The sequence below is a fragment of the Urocitellus parryii genome, chromosome 1, assembly GCF_045843805.1.
Source record: "Urocitellus parryii isolate mUroPar1 chromosome 1, mUroPar1.hap1, whole genome shotgun sequence".
Classification (NCBI taxonomy): domain Eukaryota; kingdom Metazoa; phylum Chordata; class Mammalia; order Rodentia; family Sciuridae; genus Urocitellus; species Urocitellus parryii.
The window spans coordinates 105,464,511-105,489,416 of record NC_135531.1 but is presented as its reverse complement, the minus strand read 5'-3'; the positions used below and the strand labels follow the sequence as shown (position 1 = coordinate 105,489,416).

The 24,906-nt window shown below is 35.5% G+C and overlaps 1 protein-coding gene and 1 non-coding gene across 2 annotated transcripts in view; one reads left to right on the top strand and one right to left on the bottom strand.

The window, feature by feature from the left end:
* Nucleotides 1-5,936, top strand: part of Chsy3 (chondroitin sulfate synthase 3) — a 252,140-nt gene extending 246,204 nt beyond the window's left edge. Inside the window, exon 3 of the mRNA XM_026408505.2 lies at nucleotides 4,374-5,936. Coding sequence (XP_026264290.2) covers nucleotides 4,374-5,936 — 1,563 coding nt within the window. The remainder of the gene's footprint in view (nucleotides 1-4,373) is intronic.
* Nucleotides 5,937-24,608: 18,672 nt separating this feature from the next.
* Nucleotides 24,609-24,681, bottom strand: Trnaa-ugc (transfer RNA alanine (anticodon UGC)). Its single transcript has one exon. It is a non-coding gene; the product is annotated as a tRNA-Ala (tRNA).
* Nucleotides 24,682-24,906: the final 225 nt, after the last annotated feature.

The following is a 24,906-nucleotide window of genomic DNA, read 5'->3' as shown; positions in this document are numbered from 1 at the left end:
TCCCTATTCACTGATGACACAATTTCTATATTTAGAAGACCCAAATAACTCTATCAGAAAGCTTCTAGAATTCATAAATAAATTAGCAAATTAGCAGGATATAAAATTAATACCCAAGAATCAATTGTGTTCCTATTATACCAATGATGAATCAGCTTAAAGAGAAATTAGGAAAACTATCCCATTCACGATAGCTTAAAAAAAAAAAAACGATAATTCACAATCAATCTTACAAAACAGGTGAAAGTCCTCTACAATAAAAATTATATAACACTAAAGAAATAAATTGAAAAAATTCTTAGAAGATGAAAAGATCACTCATGCTCTTGGATAGGCAGAATTAGTATTGTTAAAATGGCTATACTACCAAAAGTACAATACAGGTTTAATGGAATTCCTATTAATATTTCAATGACATTCTTCATAGAAATAGAAAAAGCAGTCATGACATTAATTTGGAAAGATAAGAGGCCCAGAATACCCAAAGCAATCCTCAGCAAGGATTTATATAAACAAATCCATCCATTGTGGGATGTACAGGTTGAGTTTTTACATATATATCCATATGACCTAGAGGGTATTACTTAAAATACTATATTTTCTTCACTTTTCACTGTGATAGTTATAATAAGTAAAATCACATGTATGTCTGTTTATGAACTGTGTATTTTGTTGCATTGTTCTGCTTGTTTATCCTTGTACCAATATCATACTGTCTGAATTTCTGTAACTTTATATCAATAGTGTACCTTCTTTAAGATTTCTTGAATAATCTTGGCCAATTTTATTTCTATATATGTTTTAGAATCAACTTTTCAATATCAACAAAATCAACTTAAAACAACACAGACTTTTGCATTGGAATTGTATTGAATCTGTAAATCAAATTGGAGAGGATTAGTATCACAATAAATTCTAATGAATATTTACCAGTCATATATAAAAATTGCAATATACCAAATTAAGTTGGTTTTACTTAAGAAAGACAATAATAGTACTATAATACTAGAAAATAAAACAGTAAAGACTGGAGTTGTAGCTCAATGGTAGAGTTCTTACCTGGCAAGCACAAAGCCCTGAATTTAATCTCCAGCACGACCAAAAAAAAAAAGAAAAAATACTCTTAGCAAACTACAAATAGAAAGGAATTCTTTAATGTGTTAAAGAGAAATACTGACAACTTCTTCCTTGTCTCTGGGATTTGTACAAGGATTTTGCCATCATCACTTTATTTAAATTCCTAATGCATGATAGTTTTACATAATAGTAATGTTCTAAATGCATATAACATAGTTTTCTCCATTTCAATCCACAGTACTTCCCTTCCCTCCACTTCTCTCTCTCCTTCATCCCCTTTCTCTACTGGTCTACTTTTAATTGATTGATTGATTGATTGATGCATTATAGTTATATATGAAATTGGAACACACGGTGACATATGCACCTAGTTTAATATTTGGTCAACTTCATTCCCCAGTTCTTTCCCCTTCCTGTCCCTCCTCCTTTCTCCTTGGTCCCCCATCTCTACAAATCTCCCTCTTATTTTCTGAAGATCTCTCTTTTTAAATATTGTTCTCTACTGCTTCCATCCATAAGACAACCATTGACCCTTGACTTTCTGAATCTGGCTATTGCATTTAGCATGATGTTCTATAGGTCCACCCATTTTACCAGCAAATTACATAATTTTACTCTTCTTTATTGCTGTGTAGAACTCCATTGTGTACATATTCCACATTTTCTATACCAATTTGTCTTTTGATGAGTGTCTAGGCTGCTTTCAGAACTTGGTAATTGTGGATTGTGCTGCTATAAACATTAGTAGTCATGTATCACTATCAGAATGAAACCATCTTATGACCCAGCTATCACAATCCTTAGTATTTATCCAAAAGAACTGAAATCAGCAGACTATAGTGATATAGCCACATCACCACATTTTTTCTGAAAGCCCTAGCCAGTACAACATGGAAACTAACTCAGACTTTACTTAGCATCTGGCTTCTGCAGAATGAGAATGAGAGTTAAAAATGATAAGAAACAGAAGCTACTAATCCTGAAATGGGCACAGTCTCATTTCTATTCGTTAAAGCAGTCACAGAGGCACCTAAATTTAAGGAAAGTGGACACAGACCCAGACTTTCAGTAGGAGAAGTGTCTGAGAATTTATCAACACAAATTTGTCTGTCACAAATTCTTACTTTGGGAGCTGTTTTTATTGTTGTTCTTGGTTTCTTCGTTTGCTTTTCAATACAACTTGAATTCTAGCTTTCCTGGCATGAAATTGAAGTCTAGTTTAATTGAACATAGAATTGTGAATCATTAATTTGTTGCCTTGTAGTTTCCATAGGTGTCACTGTATAGTTTTTTACCATTGAGTATTGCTATGGAGTGTTGTGGCAAGAGTCACTATTTTCCTATTTACAGCCAAATAGAGTTTTGTTTATTTTGCTTTTATGCCCTTCTTGCCCTGGTTGCACAAGATAGACACCTTTCTTAGTTTTAAGGAAAATGTGTCTCATTTTACACACCAAATTTTTCATTTTCTTAATTATCCATATGTACTAAATACAGGTATATGCATGTGGATACACACAGGCACCCAAACTTTTAATTTCTATTTTATATTTCTGTTACTTTCCTAAATTTTCTTATGTTTTCTCTTTTCTACAATTATTTTTATACTTCTTATACTATGACTTCAATAATTTTATTTTTCCTCCATTTCTCTCCTTAGCTTCAACAGCATACTTTTATTTTCTTAAAGTCATTTTCTATTATTTGATTTTTTTGAGAGGTTATATTTTTATTAATTAATTTTTTGGTAAACTTGAACTCCATTTTAAACATAACACCATGAGACATTAATTTGCTGCCTTGGGTCCTCCTAGGCAGCACTCTACAACACTCTATTTCCATTAATTTACTTTATTTTTAATTATGTTATTGGTCTATAATTTTTACCTGCTGATGATGTGTATTCTTAAGTTTGTAGTATTTTTTGTTTATTCATCAATTTATTTGCAGACATAAATTTCTCCTCTTCTTCCTTTTTTTCCTCCTCCTTCTCCTCCTCCTTTCCTTCCTCTTCCTCTTGGTATTTGACTTGAAGGGGTTAGGGTTAAAGGGTTAAGAAATCTCCATTAAAGGAGATTTCTTGATTACCTGGTGGAGGAGGAAAAGTCAGCTGGCAGTTTGAGTACTGATCTTTTATATATGTAGTTTTTTTTTTCCACTTTTGTATTTAAGATAGTAAATTTGGTCTGGACAAATAGAAAGCCTTTCTGACATAAGGGTGTCAAGCATGTCTCATCTGGATATACTATTTTAGATAAATACTGTTAATTGGTATAGTTTCTGTTCTACATTATCAGTAAGTTACTCTGTAAAGATGGTATATCAGAATGCTAAATGAAATTTGGGTCTTATTGGAAAACAGCCTATTGTTGCCATTCCAAGCAATAAGTCATCAGTTTTATTTTTCACAGTGAACACTTTATTTTGCAAAATTCATATGATACTCATTATGCCTCTTTCCTTCTCAGTGCTCTGTTATGTGGAAGTATTCAGTTCTTTTTTTCTTTTGTACTTCGGTTGGCTTTAAAATGAATAGGGAAACAGAGATTCCTTATTTCAAAATATATAGCTGGGGTTAGTTTGTTATATATTATCCTATGAATTTAACCCTTATGATGTTACTTATGTGAAAATGAAAAATGTTGACCCCATAGAAGTAGGTCGTAAAATGGTGGTTACTAGGGGCTGGGGTAGTTGTGGGAGGGTTAAGGAGATCTGGCCAAAGAACAAATAATTTCACTTAGAAATAAATTCAATAACTCTGTTGTACAATCTAGTGACTATAGTTAATAATAGTGTATTGTATTCTTAAAAAACACAGAGAAAGTAGAAGTGTCCTTACTGCAAGAACAATGACTACGTGCGGCAATAAATATGTTAATTAATTAACTGGATTTACTCATCTTACAATGCCAATATATTGTAAAACATCATATTAGGGGCTGCAGTTGTGGCTCAGTGGTAGAGCACTTGCCTAGCATATGTGAGGCACTGGGTTCTATCCTAAGCACCACACAAAAATAAACAAGCAAACAAACAAATAAAGATATTTTGTCCATCTATAAATTTTTTCCATTTTTAAAATAAAAAAAATTCATCATATTGTACATGATAAATAAATGCAACTTTGTCAATTAAAAAATAAAACTTTTAATTTATTTTAAACATGAAATTTACAAACCCCCTTTTTATGAAATGTCATATAAATACATTTTATTAGATATATTAATGTTTATGTTTAATGGCAGTTTTCTTATTAAAACAGTCTAACATTCTTCTTTCCTATTACTTTTCAGATGCAACAACTGTTCCACGAAAACTATGAACACAATCGAAAAGGTTATATCCAAGACCTTCACAACAGCAAAATCCATGCAGCTATAACCCTTCATCCCAACAAAAGGCCTGCATACCAGTACAGGCTGCATAACTACATGCTCAGCCGCAAAATATCTGAACTTCGTTACCGCACCATCCAGCTCCACAGGGAGAGTGCTCTGATGAGCAAGCTCAGTAACAGTGAAGTGAGCAAAGAGGACCAGCAGCTGGGCGTGATGCCTTCTTTCAACCACTTCCAGCCTCGGGAAAGGAATGAAGTGATAGAATGGGAGTTCCTGACCGGGAAGCTCCTTTACTCAGCTGCTGAGAACCAGCCTCCTCGACAGAGCATTAGTAGCATCTTAAGAACAGCATTAGATGACACTGTCCTACAGGTGATGGAGATGATCAACGAGAATGCCAAAAGTAGGGGGCGGCTCATTGACTTCAAGGAAATTCAGTACGGCTACCGCAGGGTTGATCCCATGCATGGAGTGGAGTATATTTTGGATTTACTCCTTTTATACAAAAGGCACAAAGGAAGGAAGCTGACTGTCCCCGTGAGGCGTCACGCCTATCTTCAGCAGTTGTTCAGTAAGCCTTTCTTCAGAGAAACGGAGGAGCTAGATGTCAGCAGTCTTGTGGACAGTATTAACAGTGACACTCAGTCCTTCTCCTTTATATCTAATTCTTTAAAGATACTGTCTTCTCTTCAAGGGGCCAAAGAAATGGGAGGGCATAATGAGAAGAAAATACACATTCTCGTTCCCCTCATTGGAAGGTTTGATATTTTCTCGAGATTCATGCAGAACTTTGAAAGTACGTGTCTGATCCCAAAGCAGAATGTAAAGCTGGTCATCATCCTTTTCAGTCGGGATTCTGGCCAGGATTCCAACAACCATATTGAACTGATACAAGAATATCAGAGCAAGTACCCTCAAGCAGAAATGACCCTGCTTCCTATGAAGGGAGAGTTTTCCAGAGGTCTTGGTCTTGAAATGGCTTCTTCCCAATTCAACAATGACACTTTGCTGCTATTTTGTGATGTTGACTTGATCTTCAGAGGAGACTTTCTCCAAAGATGCAGAGATAATACAATTCAGGGACAACAGGTATACTACCCCATCATCTTTAGCCAGTATGACCCAAAGGTGACCCACAGGGGAAATCCTCCCACTGATGATGATTTCGTATTCTCAAAGAAGACTGGATTTTGGAGAGACTATGGCTATGGAATCACCTGTATTTACAAAAGTGATCTTCTGGGTGCAGGTGGATTTGATACCTCAATACAAGGCTGGGGACTGGAAGATGTAGATCTCTACAACAAAGTTATTCTATCTGGCTTACGGCCCTTCAGAAGTCAAGAAGTGGGAGTGGTGCACATTTTCCATCCAGTTCATTGTGATCCTAACTTGGACCCTAAGCAGTATAAGATGTGCTTAGGATCCAAGGCAAGTACTTTTGCTTCAACGATGCAACTGGCTGAACTGTGGTTAGAAAAACATTTGGGTGTCAGGTATAATCGAACTCTCTCCTGACAGTCCAGGCAACACATATTGCCTTTTTTAAGGGGAGTTTACCTCATTGTTGGTTGTTGTTATTTTTATTTTATTATTGTTATTATTATTATTGTTATTATTATAATTTTATTTTGTTACCAGGGTCTGAAACTACTCTTGGTTGTCTTCCAATGAGTGTTTGTGGACCTCAAGCAAGAAGAGTCTGCAGTTCACTGATATTTCAGAGTTCTACTGAAGTCAATATGTGTATTACTTTTCTATATTTTTATTTGAAATTGAGTTAAATCATGGCAATCAAATGACTTCTGAAGCTCATTCATCACAAGAGACAGCTTAGAAGAATGTTGTCTTAGGGCTTAAAGATGCAATATTGACTTTTATTTTGTTTGTCAACTTCAATGTGATACTTACTGGTGAAAGGTACCACAAAAGTGCTTTATGCTTCCTATGGGGAAGGGACTCTGTAACATAAACTTGAGTTTTGTAATTTATACAAGGACTTAAATATATAGACAATAATTTTCTTCATCTTTAGAATTTTTAAAGTAAATGAACACCTATGATTGTATGTTTATTTTTTAAAAAAAGTTTTAAAATTGAGGAGTTTTGTTCCACAAGCAACCGGTACTGGCTACCCTGGTCTTATGACAATTATGAACTCCTCACAACTGTCTGCTATAAATGCGAATGAACTTTATTTTCTCAAGGAAATATGATTTAATTAAATATTCATGTACATTTTAGAAGCTTTATGAAACAATGTCCTTCATTTGCTGGCAAGAAGATAAAATATGACAGAACCTGTTTATTTATAATAAAACACAGGTATAACAGTATTCTTTTTCAAAAACACTGAAAAAGTTTTTGTGGTTTCCTTTTAGTCATGTGTAATGTATCTTTTAATGGTCATATTCACCAAAACATTCTTGATGCACAGGCTAAAGAATTAACAGGAAACTGTGGGCATGTTGTTTGTATTATTATGTTTTGAAGACTTTGTAAGTGATCAACATAAGTAATTTCTTTATTCAGTAATCTAGAATCTGAAAGAAGAATTCTCTCTCAATCTTGGATCAGGCTGGGGAATCAGGTGACCGCTGATCAATTCTGAAACTGCTCTTCATATGAATTGGGAGATATCACAAAGCTATAACACTAATTGGGAAAATTATGAATGTAAAATTAATTTTACAAGTCTAAAAAATGTGTAGAAAAATAGCTTCCATAATTTCATATATCATTCTTTGTACGGAATCAATGGTTTCCAGTTTATAGAAAACATAATCATGTTCAAGAAATGTAAGAGAAAATTAATATCCATGCAAAAAAACCTCATGAAGATATATTTTAAAAATTTCAACTGTACTTTGCATGTTTCCAAAGTCTAACAAAATTTTAAAATATCTGTGCCCCACAGCCTCTCTCCCCATCCACCCAGTTGTTTGGATGTATGCATTTGTGTGCATGTCTATCTAGAGTTTCTAAAGCAAACAAGATACATATTCTATTTTTTTACTCTTTGTGCGCAAAAGATCGTGCTTTTGATTTTCTTTTTTCACCTAATGAGAAAATAATTCGCATCAAAGCTAATGTGAAAGTGATTATGGTTAATTGTTGCTACTATTTGGAACAGAGGGCGACAAGGCCACAGAGCATTTGTCTTGGTGATGGGTTCCTTACGTGCTAACAGCCTCTTTTAGTGAGGATATTTTCAGGGTTTCAAAAAATAGCACTGCTTAATGTTGAGGAAAACATGATGGCAGTCTCCTTGACTATAACATATAATCTTAATGTCAAATTCATTAAAAAGAAATTAGTGGCATTTTGGTTATTAAATGTTCATCTTGACAAGGCCAACAATTCAGAATTGATCTCTGCTCTAGTATTGTCTTGGGTCTGCACAACTCGTCCTTTAATAGCTTTATTTTTCTACATTACCATGACTGTTCTCTTTTGAAGGTTTTGTTTTCCTAAACAGTACATATATTAACACTCAGTAACAATAGGCATTTGGAAAAATCTAATACCAAATAATAATTTTTTGTTAATGAAGAAAAAAAATCATAGTCTACTCTTTTCTTTAATGTAAACAAATGAGAGAATTTTACAGAATAATACATGTAAAGGTCTAGCTTAAAACATTGTGAGTCCCAGAGAGTCCTGAGGCAGCTGCCACAGGATGAAGTAGCTTTTCTAGTGTATTGATGGAGATATCCTGAAGAACAAAGGAAATGCAGAATTCTCATTTGAACTTAATTTCACATTTACACACTATACTAAAGAGTTACTATAGGTGCATTTAAAAATCTGCCATACAATTTTGCATTAAAATTTTCTATTATTTTTTTTCAGGCAATGCATTATTCCCTGACTGAAAATGAAAGGGAATGATATAGTAAAGTTGAGTGTTTTTCTATCTGTGTAATATCTATTACCTTAATGCCTTTAAGTTTGAAGGGCAACACGCTGTGAGTGTAACTAGAAGCACTGTATGTGTAGGCACATTAAGCTATATGTCATTAGCATTACTTTATTTGGATAGCTATGGATGATCTGTTTAAACATCATCCCAATAATAATTTCAACGACCTTCAAAGAAATCTTATTGATCACCTCTTGTCTGCTCAATATCACACTTTACTTGAATTTTCCTTTTAAGTTTAATCTTCATCACAGTTCTCAGAATATTGGTATTATATTGTGCATTCAACAGATAAGGAATTGGAGGCCCTAGATAATTAACAAACTTGTCCGGAGTTCAAGTTTGCATGCTGTAGAGTTAAGGTTTAAACTAACTGTTGCATGGGGAGGGGAAGCACCTTCTGCATGCTACACCATGACTTCTCAGCTTCTGGATGGTGCTGTAGAAAATAATGGGATGGCATATGTCTAGCTGAAACCACAGGCATGTTTGGTCTATGATTCAGTTTCTACCAAATGTTCATTTTAAATGGCATTAAGGCTGCTGATGTTAACTCAGAGCTTCCTTGAGGTTTAATCTCAGTCTTCTACCACTTTGCTAGGTCCTTCTCTGTAGCACTGTGTCTAAGAAGAGATGGAATTTTCTACCTGCTCACTTATCACTTCAGCCTGGAGAAATAGGCTCAAAATTCCTATAGCCATTTTACATTTCTCAGCCAGCTGAGTACAGAGCTGTTCACACTAATGAACACTACCATATAACTGCATGGCTGTTTATGTCACGTTAGCCGTACAGGCAGTATAAGCTACTTTGCTGATACTGAAGTTTATTGGTATTTAAGAGTTGAGCCCATTATTCCAAGTTTGTATGCAGGACCGAAACACCCAAAGGTGTAGACCGATAATCCATCTAAGGGAATAAATGCTCACTAGAAAGAATAATTATAAATTTGGCATAAGAAGGCTGGAGGCCATCTCTAGATAACAGCCCTGTGACTGAGCCACATTGTTTTCATTTTCATATTAGCCCTGAGCAATTTCTTCTTATAGGGATAGGATCCAAAAGATGGGGTTCCCTTCTGACAGAATTGCTCAGATGAGAAGCTATAGTGTTGAGCCCACAGCTGGGACTAACCACCATGTGCTGGAGAGAAGATCCTACTCCTACATCTCAATATTTTTTTTTTTATTTTTTGTCCCTCTTGTTTTCTTCTCCTCCCCAACAATAGAAAATGCCTTTATAAAAGTAAAATATACCAAGACAAATCTCAAGTAGCCTACAACACATTTGTAGCTCCATGTTTGCCTTGAAGACATGTGTATGGAGAAATGAAGCCTCCCACACATTTTGCATGATGTGGCCAAGCTACTTTTATTTTCCTGCCACCACTTGCTTTCTGTCACTGTGCCTGTTGTCCTGCAAATCATAGGAACCTAGTGTGCCATTCCCTAATGATATCTCTAAGAGATATGAAAGTAATCTGGAGATTTGTCCATTTGATCTCCATTTATACTTGATTACTGAAGGCATATAGTCTATAATATGGCTAGTAAGGGATAAATGGAAAATATGATGTCCTTAGGCACAATGAAGGGGTTTTTTGTTGTTGTTGTTGTTTTTGTTATTATTGTTTTTGGTCAGACCTTAGTGCTGCTGACTTGCTTGCCTTCCTTTCTCCTCCCCTGCTCTTATTAGCATCCTGATCATCTTCAAACATACTATAGAGTATTCTAACTGTACTGAAAGCAGAGAATTCTCCTAGACCTTCAATTTTCAAACTGTGGCAATAGTAGAGCCAGAGTAGAGTCTGTGAATATGCCAGTGTGATCCTGCCTCTGTCTGCCCCACGCCCTTGTTCAGGTGCCAGCCATGCTGCTAAATTTACGGTGACAGATGGTGAGGATGATGTGAGACACCAGCAATGATTCATGCCCCCAGGCGGTGATACAGTCAGCATCTGCATCAATCAGCAACCCACCTGGCACTGGCACAGACCAGCCAGGACATTCTAGCGTCAACTTCAATTTGACATCCAGTTGTCCGTTTCCCTCTGCCTTTCTGACCTCAGAAGGACCAACGTCTGAGCAGTGTTTGGGATTCTGCTCCATGCAGTATTTTCTTTTAATCAAATTCAACCAATATATATTATGCTCATATGTTGTCATAAACATTGAGATTATTGAGTTTGTTTAACTATTAGATAGGGTTATTTATTTTTTCTTTTCCTTTACCACACAACCCCAGCCATTATAGGATCGATGCTGGAGGATTTGGGAAAGACCTAATTAGAGTGATAATTTAGAGTGATAAAATATTATTTACAAAGGTCCTATTATGAAAAGAAGGACTTCTAACAGAAAAAAGAAAAATACAAAACAATGACACCATAATACTCATTATTATCTGTAATGTTAACCAGTTTACAAATGTTTATTGAGAGCTTGTTTGTGAACAATAACTTATAGTGATACTGAACCTCCTTCTAGGGGGCTGTTCTCCTCTACCTCCCTAGTTTTTTCTAGACTCTTATTCCAAAAACTCTCTCCAAAACCCCATTTTCTTCTTTTATTAGAGTGAGAGAAGTGTGCATATACACTAAAGACATTAAATATCTATAGATGTTTCACATACAGAGATGTGAATCTGTCTCAAGTCTTGTGTTTTGATGCTTGCATCAAAAAGTTGAACTTGAATTACTCAAAATTAACTCAGGGCAAAAATTTCTTCGTATATAAATGCAAATAAACACTCTGACCTTAGGGTTTGCCACCACCTCCAGTAAGCTTCTACGTCTAATCTATTAAACATTCCATCACCACAATTACCCTCCAGTTTATTTCTCTTTCCTTCCCATGCCCACCAATATGGCTCTATCTTGTCTGGCATCAGTTTCTCAAAGGAGTCATTTCAGTAGGAGATAAATAAAATGTTAAAATCATAGTACTAAGGAAATGCATTTCTCTTCTCATTTGTCTCCTAGTTTCATAACATTCTAACATGTTGATGACTCCTTTTCTTTTTCATATCTACCTTCCTTTTCTGTCCCACTGAGTTCTTCCCTGTCTTCCACACTCAGGAACTACTTGATACAAGCTGCATACACTTTAAAAGACATGTGTCCAGTCTTGGTTTGAGAAGGTACATTGTATAATTCATAAGCTTGAATGATGAGGGTAAAATAAAAATTTTAACCCTTCCTTCACTAGCAACTCTGTTCTATTTAAAGTGCGTTGGAATTTATTTTTCCATCCTTGTTAGTAGACTGGAATCCCAGAGGCTTTGACATTGCCTCTTCAGTATTTAGGGCAAAGATGTTGGGACTCTGTGATTCTCTCCCAGTGCTTCCCATTTCTCAGTCTGTTCAGTTTTAAATACAGACTTGACTAGAGTGAACATCGCATCAAAATATTTACTGAATTAATTGTTTATTCATTTAAAGGAAGACAGTTCATGAATAAATCTTTTTAGAAACTATTTTGCTATTAAAAACTAATTCATATTAAAGACATCAGTTTTAAGATATATATATATATATATATATATATATATATATATAATGTTTTTCTGGTAAGCCATTTTTATTATATTGAACTTAAGAATTTAAGCAATTATGTTTCATGTAGTTATCTACGCTTTCCTAATATCAATAATTTTCATATTTTAATATACTATATAAGACAAAAATTTATCTTAACAAGCTCAAGAGCTTACATGGGGCTTGTGCTAAGGGAAGGAAACTATTGTTGCTCATAATCACCAGTCTTTTCTCTTATACTTGCTCCTTAGCCAATGTGCAGTGAATTTAAAGAAAGGTTACTGTGTCTGCAAACACTTTTCCTATTTGTCTTTTCATCTAAGAATCACTTTAAGAGCTAGGGATGTAGTTCATTTGTAGAGCACTTGCCTAGCATGCTAAGGCCCTGGATTTGGTCCCTAACACTACAAAAAATAATCACTTTAATAAGGATGGGGGAAAGCAAAATTAAGTATTTATGTTATTTGACTTACTATAACAGCTATTGTTCACTCATTACTTACTCAATTTGCACCATTACTTTGGAAACATCTCTCTTGAGCTTCATCAAATTGAAAATAGGTATCATTATCCCCATTTTACAGATGAGCATAATGAATTGGAATCTTGAGATTCATTTTTTGTTCTCTAAAATGAAAATGTCTGGGTTTCAGCTGGGATTCATACAGTTCAAAAGGATTTCATCCATCTGCTATAGATAACCCCAAGCACCTCTTTCCCTAATGCACACTATGTCAGGCTGCATGAAGTGTGTACCTGCCTTCCTACCTTGAAAGATCCCCCAGGGCACACTGTGAGCAGAACTGAGATGCATTTATACAGGTAACTTGTCAATTATGGCAGAATATTTCTGGGCAGAAAGATTTTCTTCCTTCATGAATTCCCTGCCATCCTCCTTCCTTCCTTATTTCTTTCACTGAACATGCAGTAACGCCTTATTAGAAATGATGCGCCAGGATACCAACTCATTTTGTTCAAGCCACAGCCACCATAGCAGCAGTCTACATAAAATGACTGAATTATCCAGGATGCCATAGTTCATGATTTGTTCACATCAGAACATCCTAAAAGAGAGAGTTACTATATTATGAAAAAAGAGACTCACGGATAGTGGGACAAATTCCTACAAGAAAAACTGAAACTCCAGAGAATTTGTATCATTTGGAATAAAATCTTATGTTTATGTTTTTGAAATAACATAGATCACTGAGCTTACTTCTTAAATAACTAAATAAATATATCATATACATATTATTTTATGCATATCTCTGCATGATTCATTGATTCTACTCTAATAATTGAAGGTCTTTCAGGAGAATTTCCCAATGTAAATAGAGAATAAGTTCAGCTCTTTGCCCTGGTGAGTAAAGCCTGCTCCTGTGATCTGCCCTGTCTCCACCCTGTCCTCCTCTTCCCTCAGTCTCATCCTGGTGTGTTCCAGTCCCACCACTCTAGCCTCTGCCTGGCATTTTAAGCATACTAAGTTTGTCCCCACCTTTGGGCTTCCTGAGCTTTGAAAGTTTGTCCTTAAGGTATTTTTGTGGTTGGATCCTGTGTGTCATTTGGATTTCACCACAAATATCATCTCATTAAAGGTCCTCTTGGCCACCCAATCTTAAATACTTTCCTCTGATATTCCCTGTTGTTATTTTCTTTTACCTTTATGTTGACTCACAGCAAGTAATTGTTATCACTTTCATGTAGGATCTCAAATGTTTAATTTATATTAGGCCTCATATATTCACTGCTACATATAATATGTACATATAGGCTTATGTGTATAAGCTATATAAACACATATAGCTCCTTGGATCCTTCCTCTCTAAAATAATATGCTCCTGAAGAATGGGGACGCTCACAGTGTATCTTGCTCAGTTCTGCATCCTCAGGTTCTAGAAGAGAGCCTGGCTGAACTCAGGGACATTATGCCAAGTGCATGAACTTGATGAGAGAGGGAAGCTCAGGCCCAGTTTATTTTTCCTCCTATTTTTGTCTCTTCTACTCCCTATCTTCATCAATACTTCTTCTCTTAACTCACTTATTTATTTATTTTAACCTTGTGAATTTGGAGATTAATCATGTTGTTATTCATCATTTTACCCCCTTACTCATGACTCATTCATTAGCAAGTTTTCTCTTGCTATAAGTTGAGTATTTGTGAAACACTAAGCAGCATGGAAGAATGAACTCTTTTCACACATAATATTAATTACACACACACACACACACATGTCCTTAATGGTATCAGCAAAGATACTATTGTTATTTTCTTCTCTAATCAAAGCACAGTTTCTTTTTAAAACTGTGTGAAATAAACAGTGTCTCCGGGTATCCTTGTACTGTCCCCTAACCCACATTCTCAGCCCTCTCCTGTGTTTGAAGTTTCAGGACTGTGACTTAAGAGGCTCTGCCTTTGTATGGAGTCTGAATAGCACTGGTTCGATCGGTGACTCTTGTGGGCTCAAGTCTCCTTCTTGTTAAGTAGTTTAGAGCACGTTTTGAGACTAATTGATCTGTATTAGAAAATCTTAATACAGAATTCCAGTTGGTTCCTTAATACAAAGATAACACTTTCTGATTAATTTATTAGGGCACATGGATTAGCTCCATGATATCTTCCCATATCCACAGCCTTCTTGAAAGCCAAACTTAGGAGAAAGAATTGACCAATAGCACAGGTTTAATGTTAATCCAAATGGATGTCTTCAAGCCATACAACCTTCAAAGTGTGTGGGCCTGCTACAGGAGGCTCTGCCAAGTAGGAAACTAGATCACTATTTACCAAGGGTAAGGGGCTCCCTGGAAAGGTACAGGAAAATGCAGGCTAATCACCCAATATTCCTGTTTCATTCACTAGTGTCATTTGAATAACGGAACTAGTGTGAGTTTATCGGCATTATTAAAGGGTAAGATATTCTTGCCTGCTTCACCTACAGCATTTATTAAACTATATTTGTAAAATATCAACTAGGTCAAATTATTAAAGCCTACCCTCTCACAAGAATGTGTTAGTGACTAATGGTCCAGCTTAAAAATCAGAAGAGAGAGAAAGTGATCAAAGGTCTGCAATGTCTTGCTCTCATTATAGCTGCTCTTAATTTTTAAGTCAGCTATTTGAAATTATTTGTACTTTAAAAATAAAATAAACATGAAGGCAGTATCTTTTAGGTCATCAATTGAAAAAGTGACAAGTCACAGCTAATAACAAATGTCTACTATGCATATATAAATAAAAGAGAGTTGGGTTATATAAAAAGCACATAGTTGGAAATATGACCTTCACCTTCACCTTTGCTAGCTCCAGACCTGCTCTGTCTTCTCCACTATGACGTGCAATTATCAACCAGTCCAGATGACTCCTGTCTGCCTCCAAGCAGACCCATATTCCTCTATCATGACAATGTGTCCTCTTGATGAATATACTAAATATGGCTGAACTATAAGTTATTTTTATATTAGTTTCACCATGAATCACCTCTTTAATGAGACTTGATGGTGATGGCTGTCTAGTCCCAGAACCCTACACACAGGACTCATGTTACTGTGAATTCCCTGTGTTGAATTTTATTGGGAACTAGCTAATATAAGACACTGCCAGGGTTGCAGATGTAAACTTGGCCAAACCTGCACGTCACCCCCAATAATATCACCCATTTCATGAAAGTGACAAAAATGTTTTCCTACATTCAACCCTTATTCCCAAAATGTTTGGTGGTTAGATAAAATTTGATATGAGTCTGTTTTAAAAAATAAATGTTTAAATTTTTCTTGAATGATATTTTTTCAACAAATAATACAATATTGTTTTTTATTCTAAGATATTACAAAAACTAAGTAAGGCTAGAAACCTGATCAAATAGACTCAAGTAGAACAGGGCATGGTAGAGCATGTCTCTAATCCCAGTGGCTCTTGAGGCTGAGGCAGGAGTATCAAGAGTTCAAAGCAACCTCAACAACAGCAAGGTGCTAAGAAACTCAGTTAAACCCTGTCTCTACATAAAATACAAAATAGGGCTGGGGATGTGGTTCAGTGGTTAAGTGCCCATGAGTTCAATCCCCAGTACTAAAAAAAAAGGTAGACTCAGGGAGCACCAAACCCCAATCACATCATATTTCCACGAATGTGAAGATTTTACCCTATAGACCACATACAGGAGGTTTATGACACAGAAAAAAGACTGATTATTTGATTAAAGAGCTTCTTATTTTGACTTGCAACACTCCAAACCCCTACTGGGGTGTGTATAGTGGGAAGGTCTGTGCCACTGGAAAAGAACTACCAAATTAGGAACCTCTGAGCTTTCATAGGATACCAAGGCACTGTTGTCCATCATTCCTTAAGATAAGGAGAGAACTTATCTTTTTAATACAAAAGATTCTTTCTGGGGAGGAAAGCAAAGGTATCCAGAACCATTATACTTTATAATCTAAACAGAAGGTTCCATGGAAGAAAAATCTGTAAAGCCATCCTTGGAGCATGTAAATTTAACTTGCAAGGTGTGCTTGCCACCCACTCATCTTTTCACCTGGATGCCAGCACTCTCTGCTCAGAAAGCTCAGGGCTCCAAAAAATGTGACAATATCGTGGTACCTTCTCTCTGACCACTCCACTGGTGTCCCTCTGAAGAGCAACTCTCAGTGGTTTGACAGTCTATGACATGCTCCATGGGTGGTGTCCAGAGCTGAAATTGGCTGGGAACCAACCACACTTTCTCTCAGTCCCTGTTTCAAATGTCTTACTTTCTTTAATCCTTGGTTATTGAGTGGTTGCATTTCTCTTTTTCTCACAACTCTCAAACCTGTCAATAACTCATGAAGCTTGGGTTTTTGAAGGCTCGTTTTTATATCGCTTGAGAAAAATGAAAGAAGTAATATAATGCTTGACAAAAAAGTAAAGGTATAATCAAATATGAGTCAATGGCTTTGTCTACAAAACTTTAGAAACCTTTTTCCTGAAAAAACGTGTCTGTCTCTGTATATGCACGCACGTGCATGTGTGTGTGTGGGTGGGTGGGTGTGTGATTTATTTCCTCATGTTTCACTATTCAGTTGGTAACCACACATTGGAATTTTATTGTTTAGACAGAATTGCAGCATTTAATGATAAATGCCCATACTTAAAAAAAAAAATTCATTCCAAATGAAAGCTTAGCTACTGAACTCTTACCTTCATTTGGAATAAAATTTCAATATTAGGATTTTACTTAACTTATCCTTCAAATGAAAGGTCTCCTCCTGACAGAGAGATTAATGTATCCCTTAATGACAGAAGCATTTGTCATTTTTATGAACTTGACATCCTGTTCTCTCATCAGTTTTCTGCCAGGTCAAAAAGCACAAAATGTTCAGCAGAAATGTTTAGGTAGGTGTAAATGCTGACCCCTTATTGCTCAGAGAGAAAAGATAGATGTGAAGAGAATCTATTTTTTGCTATTGTTATTTATATAATAAAAGAGTTCTGTTATGGATAAACTCTCCATGAGTGACCTTAAAACATGTAAATGAAATAACTTTTCTTGCTCTTATGATTTAATAATTATTTTACTATTTACCCAAATGTTCTAGTGAATGGGTTCCTTGATAAAAATGCTAAAATGGCAAGCAAATTTGATTTTACAAATATATTCTAAACAATTTTCACTAGACTTCCATTGGTCCCAGTTAACTATTGCTTCACAATCTACTATCCCCAAAACTTACCGGATTAAAACCAGCATTTTTTACTGTTAATAATTTTATGGGTCAGGAATATGGGCAGGGCTCTCAGCTCACCTACATTGTATCTGCTGGGTTGAATAAGGCTAGATCAATCATTTCCATACAGGGGAATTTTGGAGTTCTTTGCTACTGCCACCACCGCCATCCCCATTCCCACTGCCACCCATCAGTACACACAGATACACACACACACACACACACACACACACACACATACACACGGTGTCATACTCTCAAGGGCCTCTGGTAGCATGGCTGCCTAGGGTAGTTGAGCTGCTTAAATGGTAGCTTAAGGCTTCAAAGCAAGTGTTCCATGAAGAGTTAGACACAGCCTGGTGCCACAACCACAGCAGCCAATCTAACAGGTTCCTTTTAAGGGCAAAGAGGGATAAAAAAAATAAAGACACAGGAAATCAAATTTTGAAGATAACAGCTGGGGTCGAGTGGAACGCTGCTCTCTGATGGAGAAGCAGGTCTAAAGAATTATGCTAGCAATCTCTATTTATATATGTCTCATTATCAGATTAAAGACTATGTAAGCATTAGTCTTTGTATTCATGAAAATTACAGAGTTAGCAACATTTTGCAGTTTATTCTGTAGTTACATTCTACTGTTGCAATGTGAAATGTTAGGAGATTTGTATAGCTCTCAAAAAAGTCCATTGTTTAATGTCACTGTTATGCAGGCAGGTTCAGGAGCAGCAAAGCTGGTGAAACACTGTGGTTGTCCAGCAAGAAAGTTCCTCTATTCCCAGGAGTTGTGTGTCTGAGATCAAGGTCGAGGCTGATAAGACTCTAGCACAGAGCCTCCTTATGGAGGGCATTACCATAAAAGCTAAGCATCCTGCACATTTGCACAGAAACTTTCCCAGGCACCAAGCATGCCACAACTATGAAGTCATCAGAGACCTCAGTGTCAGACACTGTTCTCCCATTCTCTGTCATGGCTCTCCACAGACTGGAAGATTTCTATGTAACTTAGCTTCAAAAATCAGCACATACTACTTATTCTTCAGGTACATCACTAAGGAGAAATTCACTCTATCAGTTGAAGTTTGGATTTTTAATTTTAATTTTAATTTTTGTTTTTTTAATCCTTTATTTACATTTTTTCTTGCCTTTTAAAAACATATTATGTCTTTTTTGACAATATTTTTTATTGTTTTTTTAAACTTCCAAAGGCCTATATATTAGAGATTTTATGCCCAAAGCAGTGCTATTGGGAGATGGTGGACTGAGAGATGCAAATTAGCAGGAGACCTTTAGGTCAATTGGGACATGCCCTTCAAGGGAATTGTTGGATCCTTGTCCCTCCTCACTCTTTTGCTTCCTGGCTCTGCAGTGAGAAGTTTTATTTCTCCACATGCTTCTTGCCAAAGTCTCAGAAATGAAGAGGCCCATCAATCATGGATTTGAACCCTCAAATCTGTGAGCCAAAACCCATTTTCTCTTCAGATATTTGTTACAGTGACAAAAAATTAATACCCTACTTCTCAAAATAATTGCAAACAATTAGTGGTCCTTTTTAATCTATCATATGTTCAATATGCTTGGAAAATTCTTTCATCCCTTCTGCTCCTGAATACTGGGAGTTAAAACAGAACAGGATACTGTCTCTCTTCAAAACTTGAAATTTCAGTCCTGGCAGTAGACATAATGGTGTACTGAGGTATGACAAAAAGGGCCAAGTGTTGCATTTTTTTAAGAGGTTGGATGTACTCATAAAAATAATTTTAAAGAGTATGTCACCAAACACTTTTCATAGAAGTGTTTTACCACCTGTCGAACTCATAGAAAAAAAGGAAAAAGATTCCTAACATGGTATAAATGCCATGATGTGGAGACATGTCAATCAAAAACTTTGAATAGACAAAAGTATCAGATTGACCAAAAAAAAATATTCTTAAATCTCAAAATAGTATACTAAGTTGGCTGCTTTTTCTCTCTAGCAATTTTCTGAAACATGTTAAACATCTTAACACTTTCATACAGGTAAACCAACATTTTCATCATTGGTTCACAAAATTAGAAAGAAAAAAATCTTCTTAGATAAAATATTGCTAGTTATAGTATATGTATAAAGATTTCCCACAACCAAACAAAATCATTGATACTCCAACAGACCACACAAGCATGTTTCCATAATTGTGGCAATTTTTCATCTTGTCATTGTTCCCCATGTTATCTGTCACTCTGTTCTCTCTGCTTTTAAATTTTTTATTTGTTTTTCATAATGCAGAAAAGTTCTAATGTATATGCATTTCAAGATAGCTGAGGTTTAGAAATTTTAATTTTTAAGAATGGAATTTTATAATCATTTTCCTTTCCTCTTTCCATTTTAGTAAAAATATTAATATCTATTTTTAACCTGAAGCCCATCACACTTCATCATCTTTTTTCCCCTTAAGTAATCTTTGATGAATGGCTCTAAATAGTTGCTTATTGCTCTGTAAATGATAAACAAATCTGTTTCTCTATTTTTTTCAACATTCTTCCCATAGGCAAATGCTGACTCTCTTGCCCTTCATATTATATAGTGAATTGAAGAATGTGTGCTACTAATAACTTCAGACAGCTGTGAGTGCCTTGGGTTTTTTTTTTTTTTTCACTGTCTTCTATTAATTCTATGCTCTTTCAGTCACTATGAGAATGATTGCAGTGTGTCCACTGTATTCCTCCCATTATGGCACTAGTTTCTAATATTAAGTTGATTAAAACTGGACTACTGCTTCCAAGGGACACGTGGTCTAGCAAAAAAAGGAGAAAACCAAAGAATCCATACAAAACCTGTAAAATTACTACTATAGAAAAATGCATTGGTAGTTTAATGAAGTCAGAGCAAATTCTTTTTAGGCACAAAAGAGAGCAGGCAGGAATCATCTTCCCCATGCTAGACCACTTAAAGAAGATGGGTCATACTAAGGACTGTAGAATTTCTTCTGTAAACAAGTGATAGATGGGGAGCAACAAGGTCATAAGCATTTCAATTTTTTTTCCATAATTAAACGTTCAAGTCCCTGACCTTTATCTTGAAGTTTTGTGAAAAATTTCAACATATTGCTTATACTTTTTTTCTCTTTGCACACATCTGTGTATAACTATTTTCCCTTTCCTAATCTTCTCCATGTAGGAAGTTCAAGTTTACCTCTCTGTAATGGTTTAGATATGAGGTATTCCCCCAAAACTCATGTGCAAGACAATGCAAGAAAGTTTAGAGGTGAGATGACTGGGTTATGAGAGCCTTAAACTAATCTGTGAATTAATCCACTGATACGGATTAACTGGGTGGTAACTATAGATTAGTAGGGTGTGACTGAAAGTAGTAGAACACTGGAGTGTGCCTGTGGGATTTGTATTTTGTCCCATGTGAGTGGAGCTTTCTCTGCTTCCGCATTTCCATGTCCAGAGCTGCTTTCCTCTTCAACATTCTTTTGACATGATATTCTGCTTTATCTTGGGCCAGAGCAATGGAATCGGTCATCTATGGACTGAGACCTCTGAAATTGTGAGTGCCAAATAAACTTCCTCCTCTCAAATGGTCTTTTGATCACAGTAATGCAAAAGCTGACAAAAACACTGCCTACATATGTTTTCCCTTTTTATAATACTTTCTCAGAAATATTTTACTGTGAAATAATTATTGATTGTTTCCCACCTTCTTTAGAACAGATACTAGGGGGTCTGAGGCTGTGGCTCTTTGGTGCAGCACTTGACTAATACATGCGAGGCACTAGGTTCAATCCTCAGCACCACATAAAAATAAATAAATAAATAAAAGTATTGTGTCCATCTACAACTAAATTTGTTTTTAAAAAGCAGATACTAGGCTATTTTCAATCAATATTTCTATCTGAAAAGGATACAGGATTGAATAATACTAGAAATGATAATAAATATTTATTAGGGTCTATTAATTTTCCAGATACTCCACTAATTACAGTATAAATATTTTCTCATTTTGTTCCATAATAATCTTATAAAGCACATATTATTATTTCTATTTTATAATGATGACAGAAAAACACAGAAATCAAGCTACTTGTCCCAGGTTCCACATCTGGGAGGTGAAACACCAAGGATTCTGGTAGAGGCACTAGGATTCGAGAGATTTATAAATCACATTAAATAAAAGACCTCTAAACTATGGAACTAGGACTCACTTAGTAGATATTGACCCAGGTACATTGTGTTTATTATTTTGTCATTAGTTTTTTACTATTTATTTTTTTAGCTGTATGATCTTAACATTTTCTGGATATCTTTTCTGTGCTCTAATGACCTATACTATACTGTATCCTCTTTTTTTTTTCTTATGATGTAATTTTATACATAGTGAAACACAAATCCTAGTATGCTCCTTGATAAGCCATCACAGGTGTCCTTGAATTACCACCACCCAAACAAACCAGGAAGTGTTTTCTTCGTTCTAGTTGTTTCCACATAATGCTTCTCTGTAAATGATGAACCATTCACCCAGAGGTAGCCACCATCCTAAACTCCATCAACAAAAATTTATTTTTCTCATTCTGAGTTTCACACAAATGTACATTTTTAGTCCGATTTCTTTCACTTAACATTGTTTTATGATTGATCCATGCAGTTACCTGAGGCAGTAATTCTCTTTCTCCTTTTTGTATAATATCCCATTTTATGACTATATCACATTTTTTTAAAAAAATTGATTGTATTATGGGTAGACATTTGAGTTTTTTTGAGTTTTGAGATTTCATGACTGAATCTTACACATTCCATTATGAATGCATGTTCCTGTTTTTCTAGGCTGTATAATCCAACATCAATTGCTAGAACATAGAATAGGTGCATATTTAACTTTATTAGTGCATGTAAAGCATTGTTCTATTTTATTTACACTCTCACCAACAATGTTTGAGAATTCTTTGTCTCTACAACATATCTGGCACAGGTGAGTCTTCCTCATTTTTTTCTGAAATGTCATTTTGGTTTTAATCTCCATTTCACTCAATTATCACTGGATCATGATATATCAAGCAGATTAAGCATTCAGGGGGGGAAATTACACTATAATTTTTATTTCAGTTACTGAATTTTTAAGATATAATTTTTCAACTTACTAATATCCCATCTTGTGAAGATTATATTAAAGTATTTGCTTACTGATTCCAATAACTTGCTTATCTGTGACTCTGTTTTTATTTACATTTCCTCTTGATTCTTATCATATTGTCCTGTGTCTATATTTTATAGGTTTTTTTTTTTGGTATTCTGTGAACTTCATATAGCAGAACATTAGAGAATGAATGTATATGTTTGTTTATTTCTCACAGTGCAAGCCCTCCTCTGTGCTCAGCAGCTTGCTCCAAGGCTGCCATTCAGTATCGTCCCAGCTTATGTAGAGCTGGAACTTGGCTGAATCTATAAATGGATTGGATTTACCTGTGATTAACTCAAATCCCAATCCCTGAGGTTCCATATTTTGGAAACATCTGTTATGTGTGTAGGGATGGGATTGACAGAAATTTTACCTATTTTTAGTTCAACTTTAGGTTTAACTCTAGCTAGGCTGCAGAATTCAATCACCTGATAATGTACTATGAGATTTCTTCCTGATCAGCAGCCCCTCCTCTAATATTTTCTTAGCAAAACTAAACATACTGAGGATTGAAATGGAGAAAACTACATAATATACATTTATGAATATGTCAAAATAAACCCATTATTGGGTATGACTACAATGCACTAAAAATACAAATTTTTAAAAAATAAAAATAAATACACAATGGTAGATAATTTTTGACCCAGTTGTTTGGCCTTGTATTTGATTCTTTGTCAAAGATAATCCACCCTGCTGATCTATAGCATTGTCTAAAATTCAAATGATTTTATTTTTTGTGTGCAAAATTTCTTCTAAATTCACTTTATCCTGACCTATACCCAAACCAGGCATCTTTCTCCAACTGTGAATGGTGATATGGCTCTACTTACTTATAAAAAGAAATACTTCCTCTGAAATTTAGTCTATCACTACTTCCTTGATAGTTGCAATCATATGTGATACTATTCATAAATACAAAGATGAAATTTATATCTGTAAAAATCAATTATTTATATAATTCATTATAATTTTTATTAATGATAGAAAACCTATATATCAATTCAAGTAATGCAGTCATGTTTACTTTAAATTTCAACCATTTAAATAATATCCAGTCCAATTCATGTATCAACCTTCTTCTTCTTATCCCATCTCTTTGATTATACATCCAGCATTTAATGAGCTACTGCCATACTAGAAAGGGGAGATAGTTACAGTGTCATCCTACCACAATCGGGTCTTGCTTCTGGCTTCTTTTGAGGAACAGTGCATGCCCAGACCCTGCTGTCTTAAACTAGCAGATAATATTAAGGTCTGTAGACAGCTATCCTTGTCCTTTGTATCCCCTGTGCCCTTCTTGCTCTCTCTTACCTGTACCTCCTTCCTTATTGGGACACTGGTCTCATGCTTCCATCACTGCTATGGAGAATAATGTTTTCTAGGACTCTTCCCTCTGAACTGTCCTCTCTGACTACAGCCTCAGCCACTCCTTGGGTTCTCTTTAATGTCACATGTCTCCAAGGTCCAAAAACCTTCTTAGACTATACAAAGTGAAGAACAAATAAGTTTATCTTCTCTCAGATTCACCCAAACTTTATGGAATTCCCTTCATTCTGAGCCTTGGATCTCAGCCCAAAAAAGGAGAGCTGAAGAGAGGAATTTCACATTTTCATTTATACTCTTTTTTGTTTCTAACAGACAGATGTCTGTCTCCAGAACACAAGCTCCTACTCCAGCCATTCAAAATAAGTCTACTGGGGTCTACATTAATGGAGAACTGTTTTGAAACTGTCATCTGGAATACTTTTTCTATGTATGGCTTATGTTATCAACTCTATTTTTTTTTGACACTTTATACTTGAATTCCATCATTTGGAATTCAGGGAAGCCTTTTCTCTGATTCTTGAAATTAAGCCTTGCAGCTTTTAAGATTTTTTTCTCTGGTGGTGCTGGGGATTGAACCCAGGGCCTTGTGCATGCAAGGCAAGCACTCTACTAACTGAGCTACATCCCCAGCCCAAGATTATCATTTCTATTAAGAGCTTTCAGCTATATTTATCTTTCACATTAATCAAGGTATACATAAAATTAGTCTGCTATCAAAAAAGTAGGGTAAATTAATGGTGCAAAGATACACAGGAACATGATTCATACAATCTCTCTATATTGCTTCTGCTGGTCACGTTCCTCACAGGAAAGGACCAGCACGCTCAAAATTCAGGAACCGAGAAAGTTTAAG